This window comes from Hippopotamus amphibius, chromosome 17, assembly GCF_030028045.1.
Source record: "Hippopotamus amphibius kiboko isolate mHipAmp2 chromosome 17, mHipAmp2.hap2, whole genome shotgun sequence".
NCBI lineage: Eukaryota > Metazoa > Chordata > Mammalia > Artiodactyla > Hippopotamidae > Hippopotamus > Hippopotamus amphibius.
This window is the reverse complement of record NC_080202.1, coordinates 8,791,677-8,814,526: the sequence shown is the minus strand read 5'-3', so window position 1 is coordinate 8,814,526 and position 22,850 is coordinate 8,791,677. Positions and strand designations below refer to the sequence as shown.

The 22,850-nt window shown below is 51.8% G+C and overlaps 1 protein-coding gene across 1 annotated transcript; it reads left to right on the top strand.

The window, feature by feature from the left end:
* Positions 1-248: 248 nt before the first annotated feature.
* Positions 249-21,747, top strand: POLR2A (RNA polymerase II subunit A). Its single transcript, XM_057715796.1, has 29 exons — positions 249-473; positions 8,068-8,200; positions 8,342-8,478; positions 8,574-8,747; positions 8,940-9,221; positions 9,540-9,701; positions 9,807-10,027; positions 10,216-10,348; positions 10,865-10,989; positions 11,071-11,281; positions 11,822-12,031; positions 12,116-12,284; positions 12,541-12,635; positions 12,781-12,984; positions 13,131-13,353; positions 13,806-13,989; positions 14,375-14,546; positions 14,639-14,744; positions 14,831-15,036; positions 16,359-16,583; positions 16,723-16,969; positions 17,267-17,367; positions 18,326-18,430; positions 18,525-18,707; positions 18,962-19,165; positions 19,345-19,531; positions 19,644-19,757; positions 19,917-20,066; positions 20,171-21,747. The coding sequence occupies exons 1-29, from the start codon at positions 381-383 to the stop codon at positions 21,325-21,327; spliced, it is 5,913 nt and encodes a 1,970-aa protein (XP_057571779.1). The 5' UTR covers positions 249-380; the 3' UTR covers positions 21,328-21,747.
* Positions 21,748-22,850: the final 1,103 nt, after the last annotated feature.

The window sequence follows — 22,850 nt, the reverse complement described above, 5'->3', positions numbered from 1 at the left end:
CCGGAACGGTTGGAGAAGAAGGCGGCTCCCGGAAGGGGGAGGGACAAACTGCCGTAACCTCTGCCGTTCAGGAACCCGGTTACTTATTTATTCGTTACCCTTTTTCTTCTTCCTCCCCCCAAACCTTTTCCTTTCCCTTCCTCTTTTTTTTTTCTTTTTTGGAGACGAAAAATCTCCTCAAAGGCGGAGGAGAGCTCCTTTCGCTCCTTTTCGTTTCCCCGCCTCCTTCCCTCCCCCACCTTTCCCTCCCCCGGCTTTTTCCTCCCAACTCTGGGAGGTCCTTCCCGGCGGCCGCCCCGACGGGGTCTGAGCGCCTAGGTGGAGGCGGCTCAGGCTTTTTGTAGTGAGGTTTGCGCCTGCGCAGCGCGCCTGCCTGCGCGATGCACGGGGGTGGCCCCCCCTCCGGGGACAGCGCATGCCCGCTGCGCACCATCAAGAGAGTGCAGTTCGGAGTCCTCAGTCCGGATGAACTGGTAAGCGGCTCTGCCCTCCCACTCCTCCTCCCGCGTCGCGGGCGGGGCTTGACGGCCGCCGCGGAAACTTGGCGCTTCTCCCTGCCCAAGGGGTACAGGCGGGGAGGATGGGTTAGCGGCGCCAAGGCAGTGCTGGGTCCAGCCTCGCGGGCAACCAGACTTAAATTTTTCCAGGGGGTCAGCAAGCTTAGCGCTGTGTCCGAGCTGGGGGCCCGGCCGCAGGAGGGCTGGAGGGTGAGAAGGAGGGAGAGAAGGTTGATTGGCTCCACATCGCAGTTCCCGACGTTAAACGAGATCACACGAATCCTATAGGAGGCCTTTGCAAGTTTGGATGAGAAACGGAGCCCCAGATTTTTTTCCCCTCCACCTCCTACAAATATTAATTGAGCACCTGCTACCTGATAGACATAACAGACGGTGGGGCTGCAGAGTTGAACAAGACCGATGGGGACCCTGCCTTCTAGAGCACTTTTTTGGGGAAGGGGCGGGGGAGACAGACAATAAACGCCAGTAAATCAATGAGCAGGATATTTCAGATAAGGGCAGGTGCCTTGAATAAAGTGAAACGGTGTAGTGCGATGGAGAGTGCCCAAAGTGAGGCTACTTTAGCTGGATCGGTGTCAGGGTCTGGGAAAGCCTGTCTGAGGAGGTGACAGTATCCGAATGATGAGAAGCAACCAGTCTCCTCGGCCATAGATTCTAGGACAAGAGCTTTTCAGGCAGAGGAAAGAGCAAGTGCAAAGGGGCCCCGGGGACTGAAAGGTGGCCAGGATGGCTGGGGTTTAGTGGAAGAGGAGAGTATTATTAAACCATTCTTGGAGAAGCGTGAGTTGGGCAGGCCAAGTGGGATATTATAAATCACCGTAAGGAATCTGGATTTCATTCTATTTTCAGTTGGAAGCCATTGGAGAGTTATAAGCAGGAGAGTGATATCAAGTTTACATTAAAAAAAAAAATTACTACGTCCTGTGAAGAACTGACTGGGGAGGAGGACTAAGAATGGAAGCAGGAGAGACCAGGGAGGAGGGAGAGCTGTTGGTAACTTGGACTCTTTTGTGGAGTGAACTGGTTTTGCTAGAGGTGGAGGCTCAGCTGTAGGAAAGTTTTGTCAGGAGTTAGAACCACCTGAACTTAGACCACACAGAATAAATTCCAGGTGGAGTTGAGGTTGAAATCTAAAAAACAGAAATGTAAAACACTCGGAAGATATAGAAGGCTTTTGGAGGCTGATACCAGGGGCAGAAACCCTTAATACTAATGAATGAATTGTAGGTAAGTTTTATTGACTGCTTATTATTTGATAGGTACTGAGCTAAGCATTTTATCTACAAGGAACAGCAAAGCAGATTTCACTACATAAAAATAAGAGCCACTTCTGTTTATTAGAGACACCAGGGGCAGCTAAAAAATACACCGGGAAACAATATTTGCAATGTGACGGACAAGATTAGATTACTTAATGTGCAAGGAGCACCGACAAATCAGTAAGGAAAGCACACATCTACTAGACAAATGGATCATGGATACAAGTAGGCAGCGCACAAAAGTACTACAGATGGCCAATAAAAACATTCAGCTTACTAATGAAAACATGCAGATTAAAATAAAAAATTTTCTCCTGATTTTTCCCTGCTGACAAAAATATTGGGAAATAGGGTTGCTTACACAGTTTTTGGTAGGAAAAACTGGTGTGTAACCTTAGAGGACAGTCTGACCCTTTTATGACTTGGTTAATATGCAGATTCCTTGGCCGAGTGCCACACTTCTAAAAATCTATCCTTAAATAAAAGACTCTTAAGGTCTTCCCTGGAACATGCGCCTCCCAGAGTCTTGCCTGTTTCAACAAGTGGCTGATGCCCCAAACCTAAAAGCCATCTTTTTGATTCTTCTCTTTCTCCCAACCTCTGCTCAATCCCATCTGCCAGTCTGTCGGTTCTACCTTTCAAAATGTATGTGGAATCCATCCATCTGTGACTGTCTTGGCCACCTTGCCCACCCTGCAGTCATCTTTCCCATGCAGTACTCCAGTAGTCCTAGACTCCAGTTGTTCCTCCTACAGCTCGCAGAGCAGCTAGAGAGATCTTTGAATCATGTCTCTTTTTCTGCATGGAATCCTCTTCAGAGGATCCAGATTCCTTACTCAGATCTGTGAGATCGTGTGCTGTCTGACCCCTGATTGCCTGTCCATCTCATTCCCAATCTCCTTTTTTCTCTTTAACCCCACTGACCTGCTAGTTCTTCCAGAGCTAGGAGCTCATTCCTGTCTCGGGGACTTTATTATTCGCTGGTCCTGCTGCTTATAACAACATTGCTCAGACCTCTGTAGGTCTGTTCCTTTATGTCCGTATGTTCTCCACTCAGATGTCATATCATTAGGCACTGTTCCCCAACCACCCTATTTAAGTAGCATCCCTTTGCATTCTCTAACCCCAAGTCTCCGCTTGATTTTACTAAAAGGATTAGTTTTTCTGTTAGTTTCTTGCTTCCTCAACAGAATGTAAATTTTGTGAGGGACTTTGTATTCATCTCTTTCTCTGGCATCTCAAATAGTGCTTGGCACATAGTAGGCATGTAATAGAAGTTATTTGAATAAGTGAGTGAATAAAATGATTGGAAAGGTATATAGAGATACATGTAGAAGGATTTTTATTGCAACATTGTTTGAAATTACGAATCACCCAAATATTTACTAATAAGAATCCTATTGAATAATTCAGGGTTTGTTACGATAGAACAAGACTTTCCCAGTAGGTTAAACCCCCAGATCCCCTGCTCCCAAACTGCTGAGGCACCGCAGCAAACTCAACTGGGGCCCAGGGAGAGCTTTTACATTTTTAAGAGAAGCATGAAGCATTTGCCTGTCGCCCTGGGAACTAGTCGATTGGGCAGTTCCCTTTCAGCATTAGGTGGCGCCAGAGCCCTTTGGATGACGTCATATCTTTGTGAAGCTGGGTTTTTATAGCAGTTGCTAAATACTGGGCAAAAAAATTGTAAGCCAAAATCAGAGCAGGAGGTAAGAGTGGTGTTGTCCTGTCTGATTCCAAGATTTGAGAAGTGCAGTGCCCAACAGGTGCCATAAGTAATTGTGGTTATTTGGGAAATAAAGTAAAAATGTTATTTTTATTTTAATATATTAAAATAATATCTGTCTCAGTTTATGTGTGTTTTTTTTTTTAATGGCTATTAAGTTGCTAGAATGTAAATACTTATTAAGTTGTTTGGATCTAGGTATTTAGTAAGAGGATCTCTTTTGGCCTAGGGAGTGCTGTGAAAGGTAGTGAGGCATTAAGGGCATTGTGAACTGATGAAGTTTTGCAATCTGGATAAATGAAAAAGTTACTCAACAGTATGCAGAATGAGGACCCATTTATGTAAAAATGGGAACATACTTGCATTTTTTAAAAAGCATGAAAGGCAGTTCACAGAACTTCACAGGCATCTTCTCTGGCATGTAGGTTTATAGGGGACTGATTTTGCTCTCCATGGCTTTCAGTTTATATAGTGCTCCAGTATTTAGAGGGAATAACATGGTTCTGCTTGGGCTAGGAGGATGGGTGGGTAAGGAGCCTTTTGTGGCACAGATAGTATTTAAAAGTAGAATATTTTCCAGAAGTCTTGGGGTGGGGTATGTATCAAAATACAGAGGGCTCTTAGAATTGGCTGCAAGATAGAGCAGTTCTCCTTGGTGTTGTAAGAAGGGTTTGGATGTTGCCGAGTGAGGGGAAGGAAGCAAGGAGGGTTGGTGCTGGGGCTTTGTGCAAAGCTTGTACAGAATCAGGGGAAGTGGGCTCTTGATCACAGTCCGAGTTGCTCCCTATTCATTAAAAGCGGTTGTCCGCCGTGGAAAGCATAACTCAATATGTTTATACCCCGACTTATTCCAAGAGGGATTTAAAACAGCAATATACTCTTTTAGGTAGAGTGTGGGCTACTGTGGTGAGTCAGGAGGTTATCCTTGTCCTCAAATTATTTATAACTCATTGGGGGTTTCCTCTACATGCAACAGACAATTACTGAGCCCCTACCATTTGCTGGTTACTTTGCTAAGCCCTGAGGATATAAAGTTAAATGAAACATGATCCTTGCCCTCGAGGATTACAGTCCAGTGGGAGAGACAAATGTGTAAACAGGTAATTAAAGTTGGGCTGAGAACCTTGCTGGGGTATGGATAAGACTAGGAAGAGTTAGAGGATTCTTTATAAAGAGGTGACATTTGAACTGGGTCTTCAAAATGAATAGAAGTTTGCTGGAAAGGGGGGCATTTGAAGAAAAGGAATTTTGAGAAATCGATTGTAGTTAGAGCATAAATGTTGAGGGCGGGGGCTTTATCATGAGGGCAGTGAGAACCAGTATTTGGATGAAGGATTGGGGGCTAAAGTAGTTTGTATATAATCCAAAATATAACTATGTAGCGGGTTAGTCCAGAACATTCTGGGACAGCCCCTGCCCAGCCTCAATGCCTGAAAGCAGAGAGAGTGGTGAGCATGGACTTGGAGCAGAGGGAGGTGAAAAGCTTTGAGTGTGGTTTTCTTTAGGTCTCTCTCTAGTGACTGGTGCTTCCTCTGGCAACCGAGTTCAGGCCTGCTCGTGCTTTTTTGTGTCTCATTCAAGGTGAGCAAACCCCTGCTTTGTGTTTCTCACGAGACACGATGCAGCAGATGGAGTTCCAGCTTTGTGAACTTAGTCACCACTGGCCTGTCTCCCTGAGATTTCGTCAGGTCATCTTGACGAGCGTTGTGGGTGTTCAGAACCTCTTAGCCTTGCATCTGTAGATTATTTTGGTTTCTGACCAGCAAGTGGCTAATCAGATCCATTATGAGAGGATTATTGGTTTGACTGTCAGGGGACAACCTTCTCTCTCTTATTGAGTGTTTTTTTTCTTTCTTTTTTTCAAGTTCTTTGAGGGCACTTCCCTGCAGTAGAGGGTCCTAAGCATTTTAGTTCCGTTTAACAAACATTTATAGAGAGCCATCGGATCAGGGTGATAGAGGAATGCTATCTGCCTGAGAGATGCTTATAATCTATGCGGAAGACAAACCCCAATAGATCATTTCACTGCATTATGAGATGTGCAGTGATGGTAGGGTTATGGAGGCACAGAGAGGGGTGCCATTCTGGCTAGGGAGGCTGTGGAAAGGCTTCCTGGAAGAAGCAGTGCCTGAGCTGAGACTTCAGATGGCAGTTTGTCTTGTGAGGAGGGCATCCCAAGCAAAGATACAAAGACTCCATGGAGTGCAGCACATATGCTGGGTGATAGGGAGGCCGCCGGGGGCTCTGCTACTGATGTGGAGGAAGAAAGGAAGGTGGAAACGTCATAAAACTCTCTGTAAGCCATCCTGCTGAATTTGGACGTCATTCTGAGAACAAGAGGGTATGAATATTAGATTTCCGTTTTAGAAAGAGCACCCTGATCATAGTATAGATGGGTTGGAGAGACGGGCTGGTGACCTGGTGACCTGTGGAATGCTCAGGTATAGACTACACAGGACAGGCTTGAGCTAGGGCAGCAGATGTAAGGGTGGAGAAGAGGGGCAAGATTCAAGAACTGTTCACGAGGTAAAATTGACCGGCACTTGGTGAATGACTGGATAACAACAGCTATCATACATTGAACACCTGTTAACCGTCCTCGATTTAAGCAGGCGAATTAAATCCAGGTTAATGGTTATATAGATGATAAGAGAGAGAGCGAGAATTGCAAATTAGGGACTCTGACTCCAGGCCATGCTTGTTCCACTGCTTTACGCCTGCGGGTGAGGAAGGGTAAGTATTGATTTCTGACTTGAGTGCCACTGACTTAGATGGGGACTAAAGGACAAGGAGAGGTTTTCCTGGAGAAGGGAGTTTGCTTTTAGACATGTTGGATTTGATTTATTGGGAATATCTACAGGGGGTTCAGTCGGTGGTTTGATACGTTAAGCTGCAGTCCAGAAGACAGGCAAGGCTTGGAGGGGAGAGATCTGTTGTGAGTGAATAGTGAGAATCACAGCATAGCATTTGGGTGCGATGAGAAGTGTGCAAGAGCAAAGACGATGGGCATGGCAGTGTTTAAGGAGCAGACCAAGACATCCTTTCCCCTTTGGGAACCATAAATTTGTTCTCTATGCCTGTGAGTCTGTTTCTGTTTTGTAAATAAGTTCATTTGTGTCATATTTTAGATTTCACATGTAAGTGATGTCATATGATTTTTGTCTTTCTGTGTCTGACTTGACTTAGTATGGTCATCTCTAGGTCCATCTCTAGGTTGCTACGCATGGCATTATTTCACTTTTTTTAGGGCTGAGTAGTATTCCGTTGTATATATGAATCACATCTTCTTTATCCATTCATCTGTCGATGGGCATTTAGGTTGCTTCCATGTCTTGGCTGTTGTAAATAGTGCTGCTTCGTATCCTAGAGTTTAAAGAGTTGTTTCTGCTGCAGTACAGTAGAATAGGGTGAGCATATGTTTGGCATCAGAGGGAGCTGGGTTTGACTTCTGGCTCCTTGAGGTTGAGGCCTTGGGCAGTCACTTCACACAGCCTCAGGTTTCTCGTGTCTAAGAGATAGGAATTCAGTTCTCAAAGGTTAGTGATTAGGGTTAGAGAAACAAGGTACATTAGGTACGTTTGGTGTCTGGTATGAAGTTGACACTCAAATAGAAGCTTTCATTAAATTCTTCTAAGTTCTTCCCTCTGTAAGTTTAGTGGAGCAAAGCTTAACTAATTTTAAAGTTCTTGGTTTTCAGTGTGTGAAAAGATGCCAAAGGTTTCCTCGAATAGCCTTTAGCTCAGAGCAGAAATCCCTTCTTCAAATTGTACCTACTTCTGAGCTTTTCCTTCTCTCCCTTTCCCCCACTGAATTGGTCCTGCCAAGTGCTGGCTCCGCCTGTCCCAGGATTCTGGCCCTTGGCTCTACCTCCATCTCTTGAGGCTCCAGGGTTCGCTTCTGCTCGAAATAATTTTCACCACCCCTCTGGTCTAGCGCCCTCCTCTCCTGTCTTACCCTGAAGTATCTGAACATGGAAGGGTTCAGGTTGGTCTAGGCCCTTGAGAAGCAAGAGGTGACAAGGATGAGGGCAAAGAGTGCGTAACTTTCGGAGCTGCAGTTAGAGCTGACAGGGCGTGTCTTGGGGCAGGACACCTGAGCTGTCATGGTGGGGGTGCTGCACGGGGAGGTTCTGGCCTTGATTTCAGCTTCGGGAAAGAAACAAGGCATTGAGTTTTTCCCCCTTGAAACAACTTCTGTTTCTTCTGTGGTTAAATTCTGTGGATGACAGTGACCTAGAATTCAACCCCGTGGGATATCCAGGGTTCAAGTCCTGGAAGTAGGTGACTTTGTATGGAGCCCAGAGTCGACCACACACTAGTCTGAGCGCCCTCTCCCGCTCAGACAGTGACTGGAAAGAGCTTTTGACCTGTGATATCTGACTTTGGCGGTTCCAGAGTTGAATATCACACACACTGACCCCCATTCCCCTTGCTCCGGGCTAAACCTGCTTAGTTCTTCTGGAAGTAGTTTGGGGATCTTTGGGGCCTTAGTACAGAGCTCCCCAGCCTCGAAGTCTGGAAACTAGGAGTCCTATTTAGTTGTTATTGGCCTTTTTTTCCTGCAGAAACGAATGTCTGTGACAGAGGGCGGCATCAAATACCCAGAGACCACCGAGGGAGGCCGTCCCAAGCTTGGGGGGCTGATGGATCCGAGGCAGGGGGTGATTGAGAGGACCGGCCGCTGCCAGACATGTGCAGGTAGGCACGGAGGGCTGGCCTGGACCCCAAGAGGGAGGGAGAGGCTTGTCCTTACAGAAAACTGGGACTGAGGGTGGACACCTGGAGACCTGGTCTCTGAGATGAGTGCTGGGAGGAAAGTGCCGGTGTGTGTTCCCACAGGGAACATGACAGAGTGTCCCGGCCACTTTGGCCACATTGAGCTGGCCAAACCTGTGTTTCACGTCGGCTTCCTGGTCAAGACAATGAAAGTCTTGCGCTGCGTCTGCTTCTTCTGCTCCAAATTGCTTGTGGACTCTGTGAGTGGAAGATGGGCTCTGGCCTGGGGGAGGGCTTGCTTGGGGTGGGGGGCAGGGGAGCAGCCCCAGCTGACCCTGCTGTGCTCTGTCCTCAGAACAACCCAAAGATCAAGGACATCTTGGCTAAGTCCAAGGGGCAGCCCAAGAAGCGGCTCACACACGTCTATGACCTCTGCAAGGGCAAAAACATCTGTGAGGGCGGGGAGGAGATGGACAACAAGTTCGGCGTGGAGCAGCCTGAGGGCGATGAGGATTTGACCAAAGAAAAGGTAGCCGGGGCTGCCCAGACTCTAGGGAGGGGGTGAGGGCTGGTCCTAGAGGCCTGGAGGGAAGAAGAAGGGGAAGCGGTAGAAGCAGCTGGAGCCCAAAAGGCACAGAAGAGTGTGAGGGGCTGGCCCGGCCAGGTGTGGGGGAGAAGACCTGACCTCCGGGCTCTGATGGCCCATCTGTCTCCCCGAAAGGGTCACGGCGGCTGTGGGCGGTACCAGCCCAGGATCCGGCGCTCCGGCTTGGAGCTGTACGCAGAGTGGAAGCACGTCAACGAGGACTCTCAGGAGAAGAAGATCCTGCTGAGTCCCGAGCGGGTGCACGAGATCTTCAAACGCATCTCGGATGAGGAGTGCTTCGTGCTGGGTATGGAGCCGCGCTACGCCCGGCCGGAGTGGATGATCGTCACCGTGCTGCCCGTACCCCCGCTGTCTGTGCGGCCCGCCGTCGTGATGCAGGGCTCTGCCCGCAACCAGGTCAGCGCCTTCAGGACCCTGCCTCTCAGCTAGGCCCGGTGTCTGAGCGGAGGGAGCCCGGGGCTGGGGCCGAAGGTGTACAGGGGTGACCGACAGGTCACCTGGGCCTGACGATACCCTGCACATGCTGGCTGTGTGACCTTTAGGGAGCCCCTTAAGGAGGTTAAAGCTCACAAAGGTGCTTCTGGATCTGTGAACCGAGAGCCCAGAGCCACCTCCCAGGGTGGTGTGAGGGGGAGAGAGGCGCTGCGTGCTGGCAGGTGCAGGCTGAGTGCTCAGGGGTGGCTGAATTGTGATGGTGCTGACTTCCCACCTCAGGATGACCTGACACACAAACTGGCCGACATCGTGAAGATCAACAATCAGCTTCGGCGCAACGAGCAGAATGGCGCGGCCGCCCACGTCATCGCCGAGGACGTGAAGCTCCTCCAGTTCCACGTGGCCACCATGGTGGACAACGAGCTGCCCGGCCTGCCTCGCGTGAGTGGGCAGGCTCCCCGTGCCCTGAGCCTGGGGGAAGGGGGAGGCCGGGGTGGGGGCCGGGACTGACTGCTGGGGCGCCCCCCTCGCTGTGTTTCCTCACAGGCCATGCAGAAGTCTGGGCGTCCCCTCAAGTCCCTGAAGCAGCGGTTGAAGGGCAAGGAAGGCCGTGTGCGCGGGAACCTGATGGGCAAGCGGGTGGACTTCTCGGCCCGCACTGTCATCACCCCCGACCCCAACCTCTCCATTGACCAGGTCGGCGTGCCTCGCTCCATTGCCGCCAACATGACCTTTGCGGAGATCGTCACCCCCTTCAACATTGACAGGTGTGCTCAGCTCAGCAGCCCTGCCTGGTGGGGTTGGGGATGCCAGGCCAGGGGGAAATGGGCTCAGAGCAAGAAGGAGAGGCCATCGAGGTTTAGAAGTTCGGGCTACCGCTTGGGACTTTGGAGTAAGGCTGGCAACAAGGGTTTTTCGGGAAGCGTTTTGTTCATTGCACCTCTTTCCTTCCCAGGCTTCAGGAACTAGTGCGCCGAGGGAACAGCCAGTACCCAGGGGCCAAGTACATCATCCGGGACAATGGTGATCGCATTGACTTGCGTTTCCACCCCAAGCCCAGTGACCTTCACCTGCAGACTGGCTATAAGGCATGTAATAGACCAGGGTTTCTCTTATCTGAGCAGGAAGCTCTCTGAGCAGGAAGCTCTCTGGACTGAGGGCCAGCAGGAGCGGGCCGTCTGAGGCTGTCCTCTTCGTTAGAATCCAAACTTATTGCCCTTTTAAAAGATTCCTGCTGTCCTAGGCAAGCTTGTAACTGCCAGCCCCTGGCATTCAGGGTGGGCGTCACATAAACCCACGGGCAGCCTGAGGGACACGTGGCAGGAAGGGAGATCCGGGGGGGAAACAGAGCAGAAGGCTTCGTGTTCAGAGTCTCTCGCGGTTTTCTCTCCCAGCTGAATTCGCTGAGGTTTGGGGACTAAGTCTTCATTTTCTCTCATAACCTGGAATCTAGCCCAGGGCCTAGCCTAAAGCAGGTGTGGTTGATAAGCATTTCAGGTGAAATTAACACCACAGTGTCATCTGTTTCAAAGCGTCTTAGGTCCCCTGTCACTGCCGTTCTCAGCACACCTCCTTCACTGAGGTCTCCCACACCCCCTCCCCAGGTGGAACGGCACATGTGCGATGGGGACATTGTTATCTTCAACCGGCAGCCAACTTTGCACAAAATGTCCATGATGGGACATCGGGTCCGCATCCTGCCCTGGTCTACTTTTCGCTTGAATCTTAGGTCAGTCTGGTGGCTGGGGCTAGGCTGCTCCCTGGGTCTCACTGTGGCATCTTTCCAACTCACTTCCTTCTTTCACTGTAGTGTGACAACCCCGTACAATGCCGACTTTGATGGGGATGAGATGAACCTGCACCTGCCACAGTCCCTGGAGACGCGGGCTGAGATCCAGGAGCTCGCCATGGTGCCACGCATGATCGTCACCCCCCAGAGCAACCGCCCTGTCATGGGCATTGTGCAGGACACACTGACGGCTGTGCGCAAGTTCACCAAGAGGGACGTCTTCCTGGAGCGGGTGTGTTGTCCCAGGGCCGAGGCCGGGGCGGTGGAAACCTGGTGTGGGTGGGCAGGGGCCCAGCACAGTGAGGACCAGGGGAGGAGCAGTGACTGGTGCCCTGACTTGCTCTACATTGACCTGTATGTGAGACAGCAGAAGGGAAGGGGGTTAGCAGAGATCAAGGCCGAAGATGGTGTATGGCTTTAGCTCCCCATTTAGTTCCTTAAAATATTGTGTAATTTAAGGTGTCACCTGGAAAGTAAAGGTGAAAGGAGAAAATAAATGACTTTGTTAAGATTCTATGTATCTATTTCTTTTTACTTTCTCCTTATTTCCTAATTATTAAAAGTAATTTGTACTGACTGTTTAAAGAAAAACAAACCCAAAGTCTCACTTCACAGTGAATTCTTTAGTAAAAGTTTGGAAAACATTGTTCTTGCCATCTTTTTGCTTCCGAAGTCTGGCTTTCCCCCTCAGGCAGGGAGGCCTCCCCTGACGTTCCCAAGAGGTGAGGCCTCCAGTTCTGACCTCTTGTCTTTCTTGCTCTTTCTCTGCCAGGGGGAAGTGATGAACCTCCTGATGTTCCTGTCCACGTGGGACGGGAAGGTCCCGCAGCCGGCCATCCTGAAGCCCCGGCCGCTGTGGACAGGGAAGCAGATCTTCTCACTTATCATTCCCGGCCACATCAACTGTATCCGTACCCACAGCACCCATCCCGATGATGAGGACAGTGGCCCTTACAAACACATCTCTCCTGGGGACACCAAGGTAGGGCCTGGCTTCTGGATGTGTGGGGAACGGCTTTGGGCATGGGAGCTGCAGCAGGGGTGGTGAGCAGTGCTCTCTCTGCAGGTGGTGGTGGAGAACGGGGAGCTGATCATGGGCATCCTGTGTAAGAAGTCTTTGGGCACATCAGCCGGCTCTCTGGTCCACATCTCTTACCTAGAGATGGGTCATGACATCACCCGCCTCTTCTACTCCAACATTCAGACTGTCATTAACAACTGGCTCCTCATTGAGGGTAAGCCCAGGGGCTGTACCAAATCCTCTCTATAAATCCCATCCCTCTCACTTCTTACTGCTCGTCTTCCATCCTGGGGCTGTACTACATCCTCTCTATAAATCCCATCCCTCTCACTTCTTCCTGCTCGTCTTCCATCCCTTTCTCTTCTTCCCTTGGATTTGGTGTCTCTTCATCTACTCTTTTGGCTGTGATTCCATCCCATGTTTCTTGGGAGTCCAAAGAAGCAGTTGGTGATGGTTTTCTTTATTTCTAGGTCATACCATTGGCATTGGGGACTCCATCGCTGATTCTAAGACTTACCAAGATATTCAGAACACTATTAAGAAGGCCAAGCAGGATGTAATAGAGGTGAGAGGGAAGGCTGGGCAAAGACTGAATAAGAGGCTCTCAGTGGCTTTGAACTGGGGAGGAGTGAAGGGGACGTCGGGGTTAGAGGGACTGGGAGCAGAAGAGACTGATGTCTCCCTGAGAACTCCTCCTCTTTTGCACCCAGGTCATCGAGAAGGCGCATAACAACGAGCTGGAGCCCACCCCAGGGAACACTCTGCGGCAGACGTTTGAGAACCAGGTGAACCGCATTCTCAACGATGCCCGAGACAAGACTGGCTCCTCTGCCCAGAAATCCCTGTCTGAATACAACAACTTTAAGTCTATGGTTGTGTCTGGGGCTAAAGGTTCCAAGATCAACATCTCCCAGGTGGGGAGCCTTGTCTTTCCAGAAGTGGGGCCACACTGAAGGCGGAGGGGGTGTGCTGCTTCAGTGGGAGTTGGGGGAAAGGTACAGGGAACTCTTATTCTCGAGGCAGAGGGCGTTGGATGCACCCCACCTTTTCTGTTCCCCAGGTCATTGCTGTCGTCGGGCAGCAGAACGTGGAGGGCAAGCGGATCCCGTTTGGATTCAAGCACCGAACTTTGCCTCACTTCATCAAAGATGACTATGGGCCGGAGAGCCGAGGCTTTGTGGAGAACTCCTACCTGGCCGGCCTCACGCCCACCGAGTTCTTCTTCCATGCCATGGGCGGTCGTGAGGGGCTCATCGACACCGCTGTCAAGACTGCTGAGACAGGTGAGGCCTTCGGATCCAGGGCCCTTCCGCGGGCTGGTCCCAGGGAGGACCACAGGCAGGGAAGCCCCTGGGGGGTCTGAGTGGGGTTCTCAGGCTAAAGTCTTCTGTCCCCAGAGAAGTAGTTTTGGTCTTTGTGGGAAGAATGGAGACTGAAGGTCAGGAGTTATGTAAACACCCTTGTTCTGGTTGCCATGCAGCATTCTGTGATGCAGGGATAGAGCTTCAGGGTCTGGGCTCCTGACCTGTCACGTGGGGGGTGGTTCCTGGGGGTCTCTACTGGGCCCTGGTTCCGTCTGGTGGTGGGCATGGCTTTCATTGAGAGGTCTTGGGGATAAGGGGCTCCTAGCTGGCTCGCCTGAGGACCAGATGAGATAGAGAGGCTCCTCTTCTTGCTCTGGGTCCCTCAGTTGATTCCTCGCGCCTCCCCCCTCCCCCCCCCCCCCCCCCCCCAGGATACATCCAGCGGCGGCTGATCAAGTCCATGGAGTCGGTGATGGTGAAGTATGATGCCACCGTGCGGAACTCCATCAATCAGGTGGTACAGCTGCGCTATGGCGAGGACGGCCTGGCGGGCGAGAGCGTTGAGTTCCAGAACCTGGCTACCCTCAAGCCTTCCAACAAGGCCTTCGAGAAGAAGTGAGGAGGCGGCAGGCGGGGTGGTTCTTGCCCCTGGGCTCAGGGCCAGAGTTGTAGGGGTTCCCCTCCCCACACATGGTGAGATCACCTGGACCATGTCGTGCAGTGGGCCTTATTCCGCCCCTTCCCCACCCATCTGGCAGCAGCTGTGAGATGGGAGAGGGCAGATGGAGAGCAGAATTGAGACCCATCCCCACTTTGTCCAGAGGGGTGGGCACAAGCTCAAGGCCCGTTGGACGCCCTTGGGTCTGGATCTTATTATGTTTCCCTGCCCAGGGTTTTTCACAGCCCTGTTCCTGTGGGCCGCACATCTCAGGAACCTTGCACTGTTCTTTGCTGGGATCAGGGCCCACCTGCCCCTTGACTCCACCCCTGTCACCTGCAGGTTTCGCTTTGATTATACCAATGAGAGGGCCCTGAGGCGCACCCTGCAGGAGGACGTGGTGAAGGACGTGCTGAGCAACGCACATATTCAGAACGAGCTGGAGCGAGAATTTGAGCGGATGCGTGAGGACCGGGAGGTGCTCAGGGTCATCTTCCCAACTGGTGACAGCAAGGTACGTGCATGCGGGAAGGGCTAGAGTGGGGAAGGGCTGGCCCCACGTGGCCGTCCTTGACCTGGGGTCCTGCCTCCCTCCCCCTGCCTCAGGTTGTCCTCCCCTGCAACCTGCTGCGCATGATCTGGAACGCTCAGAAGATCTTCCACATCAACCCTCGCCTGCCCTCCGACCTGCACCCCATCAAGGTGGTAGAGGGTGAGTATCTGCTTTGGGGCCGCCAGGCCAGGCTCCGCCAGCAGGGTCCTGGTCTGCAACCTCTTCATCCCCCGTGTGGCCCCCAGGCGTCAAAGAGTTGAGCAAGAAGCTGGTGATAGTGAATGGGGATGACCCGCTGAGCCGGCAGGCGCAGGAGAACGCCACCCTGCTCTTCAACATCCACCTGCGGTCCACGCTGTGCGCCCGCCGCATGGCCGAGGAGTTCCGGCTCAGCGGGGAGGCCTTCGACTGGCTGCTCGGAGAGATTGAGTCCAAGTTCAACCAAGCTATTGTGAGTGTCGTACTCCTCACCCTAACCTGCGTTCTCTCTTTTGTCCTATTGACTTCTCTGAGTTCTGAAAAGAGCCCACCTCTGCCCGTAATTGCGTAATGGTAGGTGTCATTCATTGAGACACTGCCGTGAGCCAAGTCCTGTGTTGGGAGCTTTATACCTTTATTCCTTAGCAGGCTTAAGACGACCCTCGTAGGGGAGGGGCTGTTAGTCCCATGTTGCAGAAACAAAAAGTGAGCTGTGGAGAGGCAAACACGTGAAAAGATGGTCAACATCATTAGCGGTCGGGGAAAATGCAACTCAGAACCACAGTGAGGCACCACTTCCTGCCCCTAGGATGCCTAAAAGGAAAAATAAACAAGTGTTGGCAAGGATGTAGAGAAATTGGAGCTTTCATACACTGCTGCTGGGAATGTTGCACTGCTTTGGGAAACTGTGTGGCAGTTTCTCAAAAGTTTAAACATAGGGTTACCATATGACCCAGCAGTTTCACTCCTAGGAATATGCCCAGGAGAATCGGAAGCACATGTCTGCACAAAGACGTGCACACGGCTGTTTGGAGCAGTATTATTGATAATAGCCAAGCAGTGGAAACAACCTAAATGTTCATCCATTGATGAAGGATGAACAACATAAAGGAATATTATTCTGAGATAAAAGTACCAAGATCTCAAGCCATAAAAAGACAGCGATCAACCTTACATAGTATCACTAAGTAAAGAAACTAGTCTGAAAAGGCTACATACTGGATGATTCCAATTAAGAGATTTAATTTTGAGGACTTCCCTGGTGGTCCAGTCTGTAAGACTTTGCCTTCCAGCGCAGGGAGTGCGGGTTCGATCCCTGGTCAGGAAGCTAAGATCCCACATGCCTTGTGGCCAAAAAACCAAACCATAAAACAGAAGGAATATTGTAACAAATTCGATAAAAGAGTTTAAAAATTATCCACATCAAAAAAATCTTTTAAAAAAATTAAATTTTATGGTATGTGATTCTGTCTCAATTTAAACAATGCATTGGGTGCTTGCCGTATAGAAGACATTTATCAAAAGAATGTTTACCCTGTAACCTTAGCATGTACTACTTTTACAAATGTGGGATTTAGATGGCGTGTTCCCTTTTCTTGGTTGTGCGGCATGTCAGGCGCTAAATGGCAGGCGTGAATTGAAATGCCGTCTGAGGAAGGGGATGATCCAATAAGACTGATTTTTTCAAGTCTCTGCCGTTTCCAAATGCCTCTGCCCAGCCCTGACAGCATCTCTCTCTTGTTCACCGATGGGGAGGGATTTGCTCTTCTGAGCCTGGCTCTTCTCACTCCCCAGGCCCATCCTGGGGAAATGGTGGGGGCTCTGGCTGCACAGTCCCTCGGAGAACCTGCCACCCAGATGACCTTGAACACCTTCCACTATGCTGGTGTGTCCGCCAAGAACGTGACGCTGGGTGTGCCCCGACTTAAGGAGCTCATCAACATTTCCAAGAAGCCAAAGACTCCCTCACTTACTGTCTTCCTGCTGGGCCAGTCTGCTCGAGATGCTGAGAGAGCCAAGGTGGGGCTTCTTGGCAGGAGGATGGTGGGGGGAGCTCCTTCCCTTAAGTAAAAGGTTTGGGATTCCCTCTGCAGGTGGGTTTGAAGAGGCCTTTGGAGCCACCCAGATGCCTGTGTCATGAATCCCTTTTCCTTGCCAGGATATTCTGTGCCGCCTGGAACATACAACGTTGAGGAAGGTGACTGCCAACACGGCCATCTACTATGACCCCAACCCCCAGAGCACAGTGGTGGCGGAGGATCAGGAGTGGGTGAATGTCTACTACGAGATGCCTGACTTTGACGTGGCCCGAATCTCCCCCTGGCTTTTGCGGGTGGAATTGGACCGGAAGCACATGACTGACCGGAAGCTGACCATGGAGCAGATTGCTGAAAAGATCAATGCTGGTGAGGCTGGGAGGTCCTGCCCAGGCTCCCCCAGCTGCCCGTCCTGTCCCTGCGCACTCGTCCCAGACAAGCCGCCCAAGCCCACCACCTTCCACACACTGGTTCTGCTCCTCCATGGCACCTCTTCTCTAGGTCCCCTCTGCACTGCCTTTTCCTTCTCATTGTTTCCCCTCCCTCTTTCGAGAAGGGTTCTGTAAGAGAGAGGGGAAGCCGAAAGAGAGCCCATATGGGGAGAGCTGCGGACAAGCTGTGAGTGGAAGCAGTCCTGCAGCTGTCATCATTCTTGTTTCTCCCCAGGTTTCGGCGATGACTTGAACTGCATCTTTAACGATGATAACGCAGAGAAGCTGGTGCTCCGTATCCGCATCATGAACAGTGATGAGAACAAGATGCAAGAGGTAAATGGGACCCAAGGCGAAATTAGACGTCAGACACAGAAACCGTTAACTCCGGTTCCTGACCAAAGACATTAAAGTGAAAGCAGCGTTGAGTGCCAGTCACACCACCTAAAGTAGAGAGGGGGGGAAGGTGGGTAGCAGTGATTTTCAAAACTTTTAGCAGCAAGAAATCTTTGAAACGTGAAGTAGCGGCCACATAGATAAAACAGATGGTGTTGGGGACTTCCCTGGCTGTCCAGTGGTTAGGACTCGTGCTTTCACTGCCAAGGGCGTGGGTTCAGTCCCTGGTCAGGAAACTAAGACCCAGCAGGCTGTGGGGTGTGGCCAAAAAAAAAAAAACCCAAAACAGACAGTGTTGCTGTGGGGGCGTCCCCTTAGCCTGCTGCGGCTTCTGCGTGAGGGCAGGTCGGACAGTAGGAATTGCTGTGTCCTAGGGAAAGTGGTGTGACAGTGGGTGTAACAAGACCCAGGAAAATGTTTGACCAGTGACTTCACTCCTGGGCATGGCTCCTAAAACGTTGTTCAGCAGATGTGGATGCCTGGTGCTTTAGTAATAAAAACTCAGAACTTGCTATTGAACCGGAGGAGAGTGGTTAAGAACACATGGACGTGTCTTGAGGGAGGACAGTGTGAGATCCCATCGCATGTCAAGGCGTTGGTGGGCGGCCGAGTGCGAGGCGAGCACGGGAGCGTCAGGACGAGAGTGGGGGGGCCGTGCGCTTTGCTGCTGCCCCTGGAGTGGCACACAGGGTGGGCATTGTGTTAGGGTGGTGGGGTGCGGCTGCCTTTCCTGAGGTTTCTTTAAATACCATCGTAAAAACATGACAGGAAATAACCTCACTGGAACTGAAGAGGGCAGGTCTGGGCCAGACACAGCTCTCCAGGTCAGACTGTGGTTTGGGGTGAGGCCGGGGAGAGGCCAGAGGACTCTGGGAGGGCTGACGCGTTCCTGTCGCAGGAAGAAGAGGTGGTGGACAAGATGGATGACGACGTCTTCCTGCGCTGCATCGAGTCCAACATGCTGACAGATATGACCCTGCAGGGCATCGAGCAGATCAGCAAGGTCAGCCGGTCCCTCCGCGTAGCCCGTCTGGCCCTGACCCCCCCACCCGCCCCCAGCCTGAGCACGCTCTGCCCCCCCCCCCCCCCCCCCACAGGTGTACATGCACCTGCCGCAGACAGACAACAAGAAGAAGATCATCATCACCGAGGACGGCGAGTTCAAGGCCCTGCAGGAGTGGATCCTGGAGACAGACGGCGTGAGCCTGATGCGGGTGCTGAGCGAGAAGGACGTGGACCCCGTGCGCACCACGTCCAATGACATCGTGGAGATCTTCACGGTGAGCCCCTCAGAGCCTTCTTCCCAGACCCCGGTGGCTCGAGGCCCCCTCCCTGGCTCTTGGGCAGTGGTTGTGGTCCCTGTTCTCCCCTCAGCGCATTTCCTTGCTCAGGTGGTTTTATGCCTGAATCCACTTTTGTGTCTGGGCTTCTCTGACTCCTGACTACCCCTCTTTGGGTCTGGGTGGTAGTGGCAGCGGGCGGAGAGCAGAGTTACTTGGTCTTGACCCTCCCCCGCCCCCCATCCCCTTGCCAGGTGCTGGGCATAGAAGCTGTGCGGAAGGCCCTGGAGCGGGAGCTGTACCACGTTATCTCCTTTGATGGTTCTTACGTCAATTACCGGCACTTGGCGCTCCTGTGTGATACCATGACCTGTCGCGGCCACTTGATGGCCATCACCCGACACGGAGTCAACCGCCAGGATACCGGACCTCTCATGAAGTGCTCTTTTGAGGAAACGGTAATAGCAGAAGTTGGACAGGGTAGGAGGAGAGAGCGGGGGGAGGAGGGATGGCTGTGGGAAGAGGGCGTCCTGCACTGAGTGTGATGGGCCTCCGTGCACTCTCCTCTCTGTTGGGTGGGCAGCTGTGACGATGCAGGGGCGGGGTCTCATGGCACCCCCCCTCTTCTGGGGTTTAGGTGGATGTGCTTATGGAAGCGGCTGCACACGGAGAGAGCGACCCCATGAAGGGGGTGTCCGAGAACATCATGCTGGGCCAGCTGGCTCCGGCCGGCACTGGCTGTTTTGACCTCCTGCTCGATGCAGAGAAGTGCAAGTATGGCATGGAGATCCCCACCAACATCCCCGGCTTGGGGGCTGCCGGACGTGAGTATGAGGGTCTTACAAGGTGGAGGTGGGGCAGTGGGGAGGCCGTGCATGGGAGGGCAGCCAATCCCTGGGTGCCATTTCTTGTGAGTCACCATGTGCCTTTCTGCAGCCACTGGCATGTTCTTCGGCTCAGCCCCCAGTCCCATGGGAGGAATTTCTCCAGCCATGACACCCTGGAACCAGGGCGCAACCCCAGCCTACGGCGCCTGGTCCCCCAGTGTTGGTGAGTGGCCACCAGGAAGACAGCCCTCTGGGTGGTTCAGAGGGCGGGTGGCCTGGGCTCATGAGGGGTCCCCCATGTGGAGACGCTGGGGGCCCTAGGGTTCTGGGAACGTGTTGGGCTCCAGCTCTGGTTTTAACTAATGTTTCTCTCACTTCGCAGGGAGTGGGATGACCCCGGGGGCAGCAGGCTTCTCTCCCAGTGCTGCTTCAGACGCCAGTGGCTTCAGCCCTGGTTACTCCCCGGCCTGGTCTCCCACACCGGGTTCTCCAGGCTCCCCGGGCCCCTCAAGCCCATACATCCCCTCACCAGGTGAGTTGTCCTTGTCTGTCAAAGGCCAGCTCTATTTTGTCCTTGATCTTTCTTCCTGGGTGAGTCTCTCCATCACTTAACGCCTTTCTGCTTCTCTCCCACAGGGGGTGCCATGTCTCCCAGCTACTCCCCTACGTCACCTGCCTACGAGCCCCGCTCTCCTGGGGGCTACACGCCCCAGAGTCCCTCCTACTCCCCCACTTCACCCTCCTACTCCCCTACCTCTCCATCCTATTCTCCAACCAGCCCCAACTACAGCCCCACCTCACCCAGCTACTCGCCCACCTCGCCCAGCTACTCGCCCACCTCGCCCAGCTACTCGCCCACCTCGCCCAGCTACTCGCCCACTTCCCCAAGCTACTCGCCCACTTCCCCAAGCTACTCGCCCACATCACCTAGCTACTCGCCCACATCACCCAGCTACTCTCCAACCTCTCCCAGCTACTCTCCCACCTCTCCCAGCTACTCGCCAACTTCACCCAGCTACTCGCCCACCTCGCCCAGCTACTCGCCGACATCTCCAAGCTATTCGCCGACATCACCGAGCTACTCACCAACTTCCCCAAGTTACTCGCCCACCAGCCCTAACTATTCTCCAACCAGTCCCAATTACACCCCGACATCACCCAGCTATAGCCCAACATCCCCCAGCTACTCACCTACTAGTCCCAACTACACACCGACAAGCCCCAACTACAGCCCAACCTCTCCAAGCTACTCTCCGACTTCCCCCAGCTACTCCCCGACCTCGCCAAGCTACTCCCCTTCGAGCCCACGATATACACCACAGTCTCCCACCTATACCCCGAGCTCACCCAGCTACAGCCCCAGCTCGCCCAGCTACAGCCCAACCTCACCAAAGTACACCCCAACCAGTCCTTCCTACAGCCCCAGCTCACCGGAGTACACCCCGACCTCTCCCAAGTACTCACCTACCAGCCCAAAGTATTCACCCACCTCCCCCAAGTACTCTCCTACCAGCCCCACCTACTCGCCCACCACCCCCAAATATTCGCCAACATCTCCTACTTATTCACCAACCTCTCCGGTCTATACCCCAACCTCCCCCAAGTATTCACCCACTAGCCCCACCTACTCACCCACCTCCCCCAAGTACTCGCCCACCAGCCCTACCTACTCTCCTACTTCCCCCAAAGGCTCGACCTATTCACCCACCTCCCCTGGCTACTCGCCCACGAGCCCCACCTATAGCCTCAGCAGCCCAGCCATCAGCCCGGATGACAGCGATGAGGAGAACTGAGGGTGCGGGCACCCGGCTGGGTGACGGGCGGCTCTGGGGCGCCTTGTAGCCCTCCCCACCCGTGGGGTTCCGGCCTCGCTCCAGCTGCCTTGTACATAGCTCTTCGTGACAAAGTTCCCTGTGGAGGTTCTGGTCCCATTTCTGCTGGGGCTTTTGTCTTGTTCTCCACTTGTGCTGTCTTGGAACCCACTCGCCCGCCGCAGTGGTCCTTTTCCTGCCCCGCCTACCCCAGACCTGTCCCCAGATGCAGGATCCTTCTTGCCTGTGGCTTGATTGAGGGGTAAAGGGTATTTTAACTTCTTAGGGGTAGTTCCTGCTCTGGGTCATTACATCTGATCCTCGAAGAACAAAGCGAAAGCTGCCTCTTGTCTGTTATTTTATTTTTTGAAGTTTAAATAAAGTTTACTAATTTTGACCAAAGGTCTGTCTGTTGAGTGCTTTATTAGGAGGCAAGAACACCCAGGCCCCTGCTGCCTGCCTGGGATGCTGTCGCATATATCACATGTTAGCTGATCCCTGTTGTTGGGGCAGGGGCAGAAAAACACGCAGACAGGACATTCTTTCACCAGACAAATACCTACTTTGTGCCAGGCATTGCTCTGTCCTGACTTTGTGGTTGAACAGATAGATGTAGGCCTCGTTCTGCATTAAAGCAATATTGACATGACATCTTTTTAACTAATTTTACTGATTACCATAATACATAACTTAGACAAGTACAGAAGGTGCAGCACAGAAGCACAAAAATTTATTACCCTTACCACCACCACCAGGAGGCATAATTTCTTTGGGTATTTTTCCTGCATGTTTCTCGAGACACTTCTAATCAGTCTGTTTTGGCCTCAAACCAACAATGAGCAAATTATGGATACTAGGATATGTTTTAAAGCTTATGTTAAAGGACTTGGTGATAATTTGCTGTTTTCAGTTGGCCATTTCATATTTCGTTTCATTAGTTCCTTTCTTCTTTGCATTTTGGCCATGTGGCCTGCAGGATCTCAGGTCCCTGATCAGGGACTGAACCCAAGGCCATGGCAGTGAAAGCCCAGAGTCCTAATCCTAACCACTAGGGCACAAGGGAACTCCCTGAAATATTTCAAAAGATTGTTTAGAAAGTAACATGACCAAGATCTATTAGTTTATCACTAAGATTTTAGATGGTAGATATGATTTTACAATATTTAATTTAGATCTTAAATTGTTTTGAAAGAGAGGACTTGCTTTTATAAAAGGATATTATAAAAAAGTCCAAGCACTGTAGAAAAAAATATCTCCTCAATCCCCTGAATTACTGTTGGCAATTGGTGAACATAATTCCAGACAGCTCTTTCACCGTATATTGATGGAATAATAGAATGTTAAACAGAAAGAAATGGCTTTTTTTCTTGTGATGAGAACTCAGGATTTACTCTTTAAACAACTTTCCAGTGTAACCATACAACAGTATTAACTACAGTCATGTTGTACATGACATCCCTAGTACTTATTTTATAAGTAGAGGTTTGTATCTTTTGACCACCTTC

What these genes read in the sequence shown, in the direction of transcription:
- POLR2A (XM_057715796.1), top strand. Translation starts at nt 381, where the DNA reads ATGCACGGGGGTGGCCCCCCCTCCGGGGACAGCGCATGCCCGCTGCGC. An exon ending in AGGATTTGACCAAAGAAAAG is followed by an intron (nt 8,748 to 8,939) that starts GTAGCCGGGGCT and finishes TCTCCCCGAAAG; the next exon opens with GGTCACGGCGGCTGTGGGCG. An exon ending in ACCTGCAGACTGGCTATAAG is followed by an intron (nt 10,349 to 10,864) that starts GCATGTAATAGA and finishes CCCCCTCCCCAG; the next exon opens with GTGGAACGGCACATGTGCGA.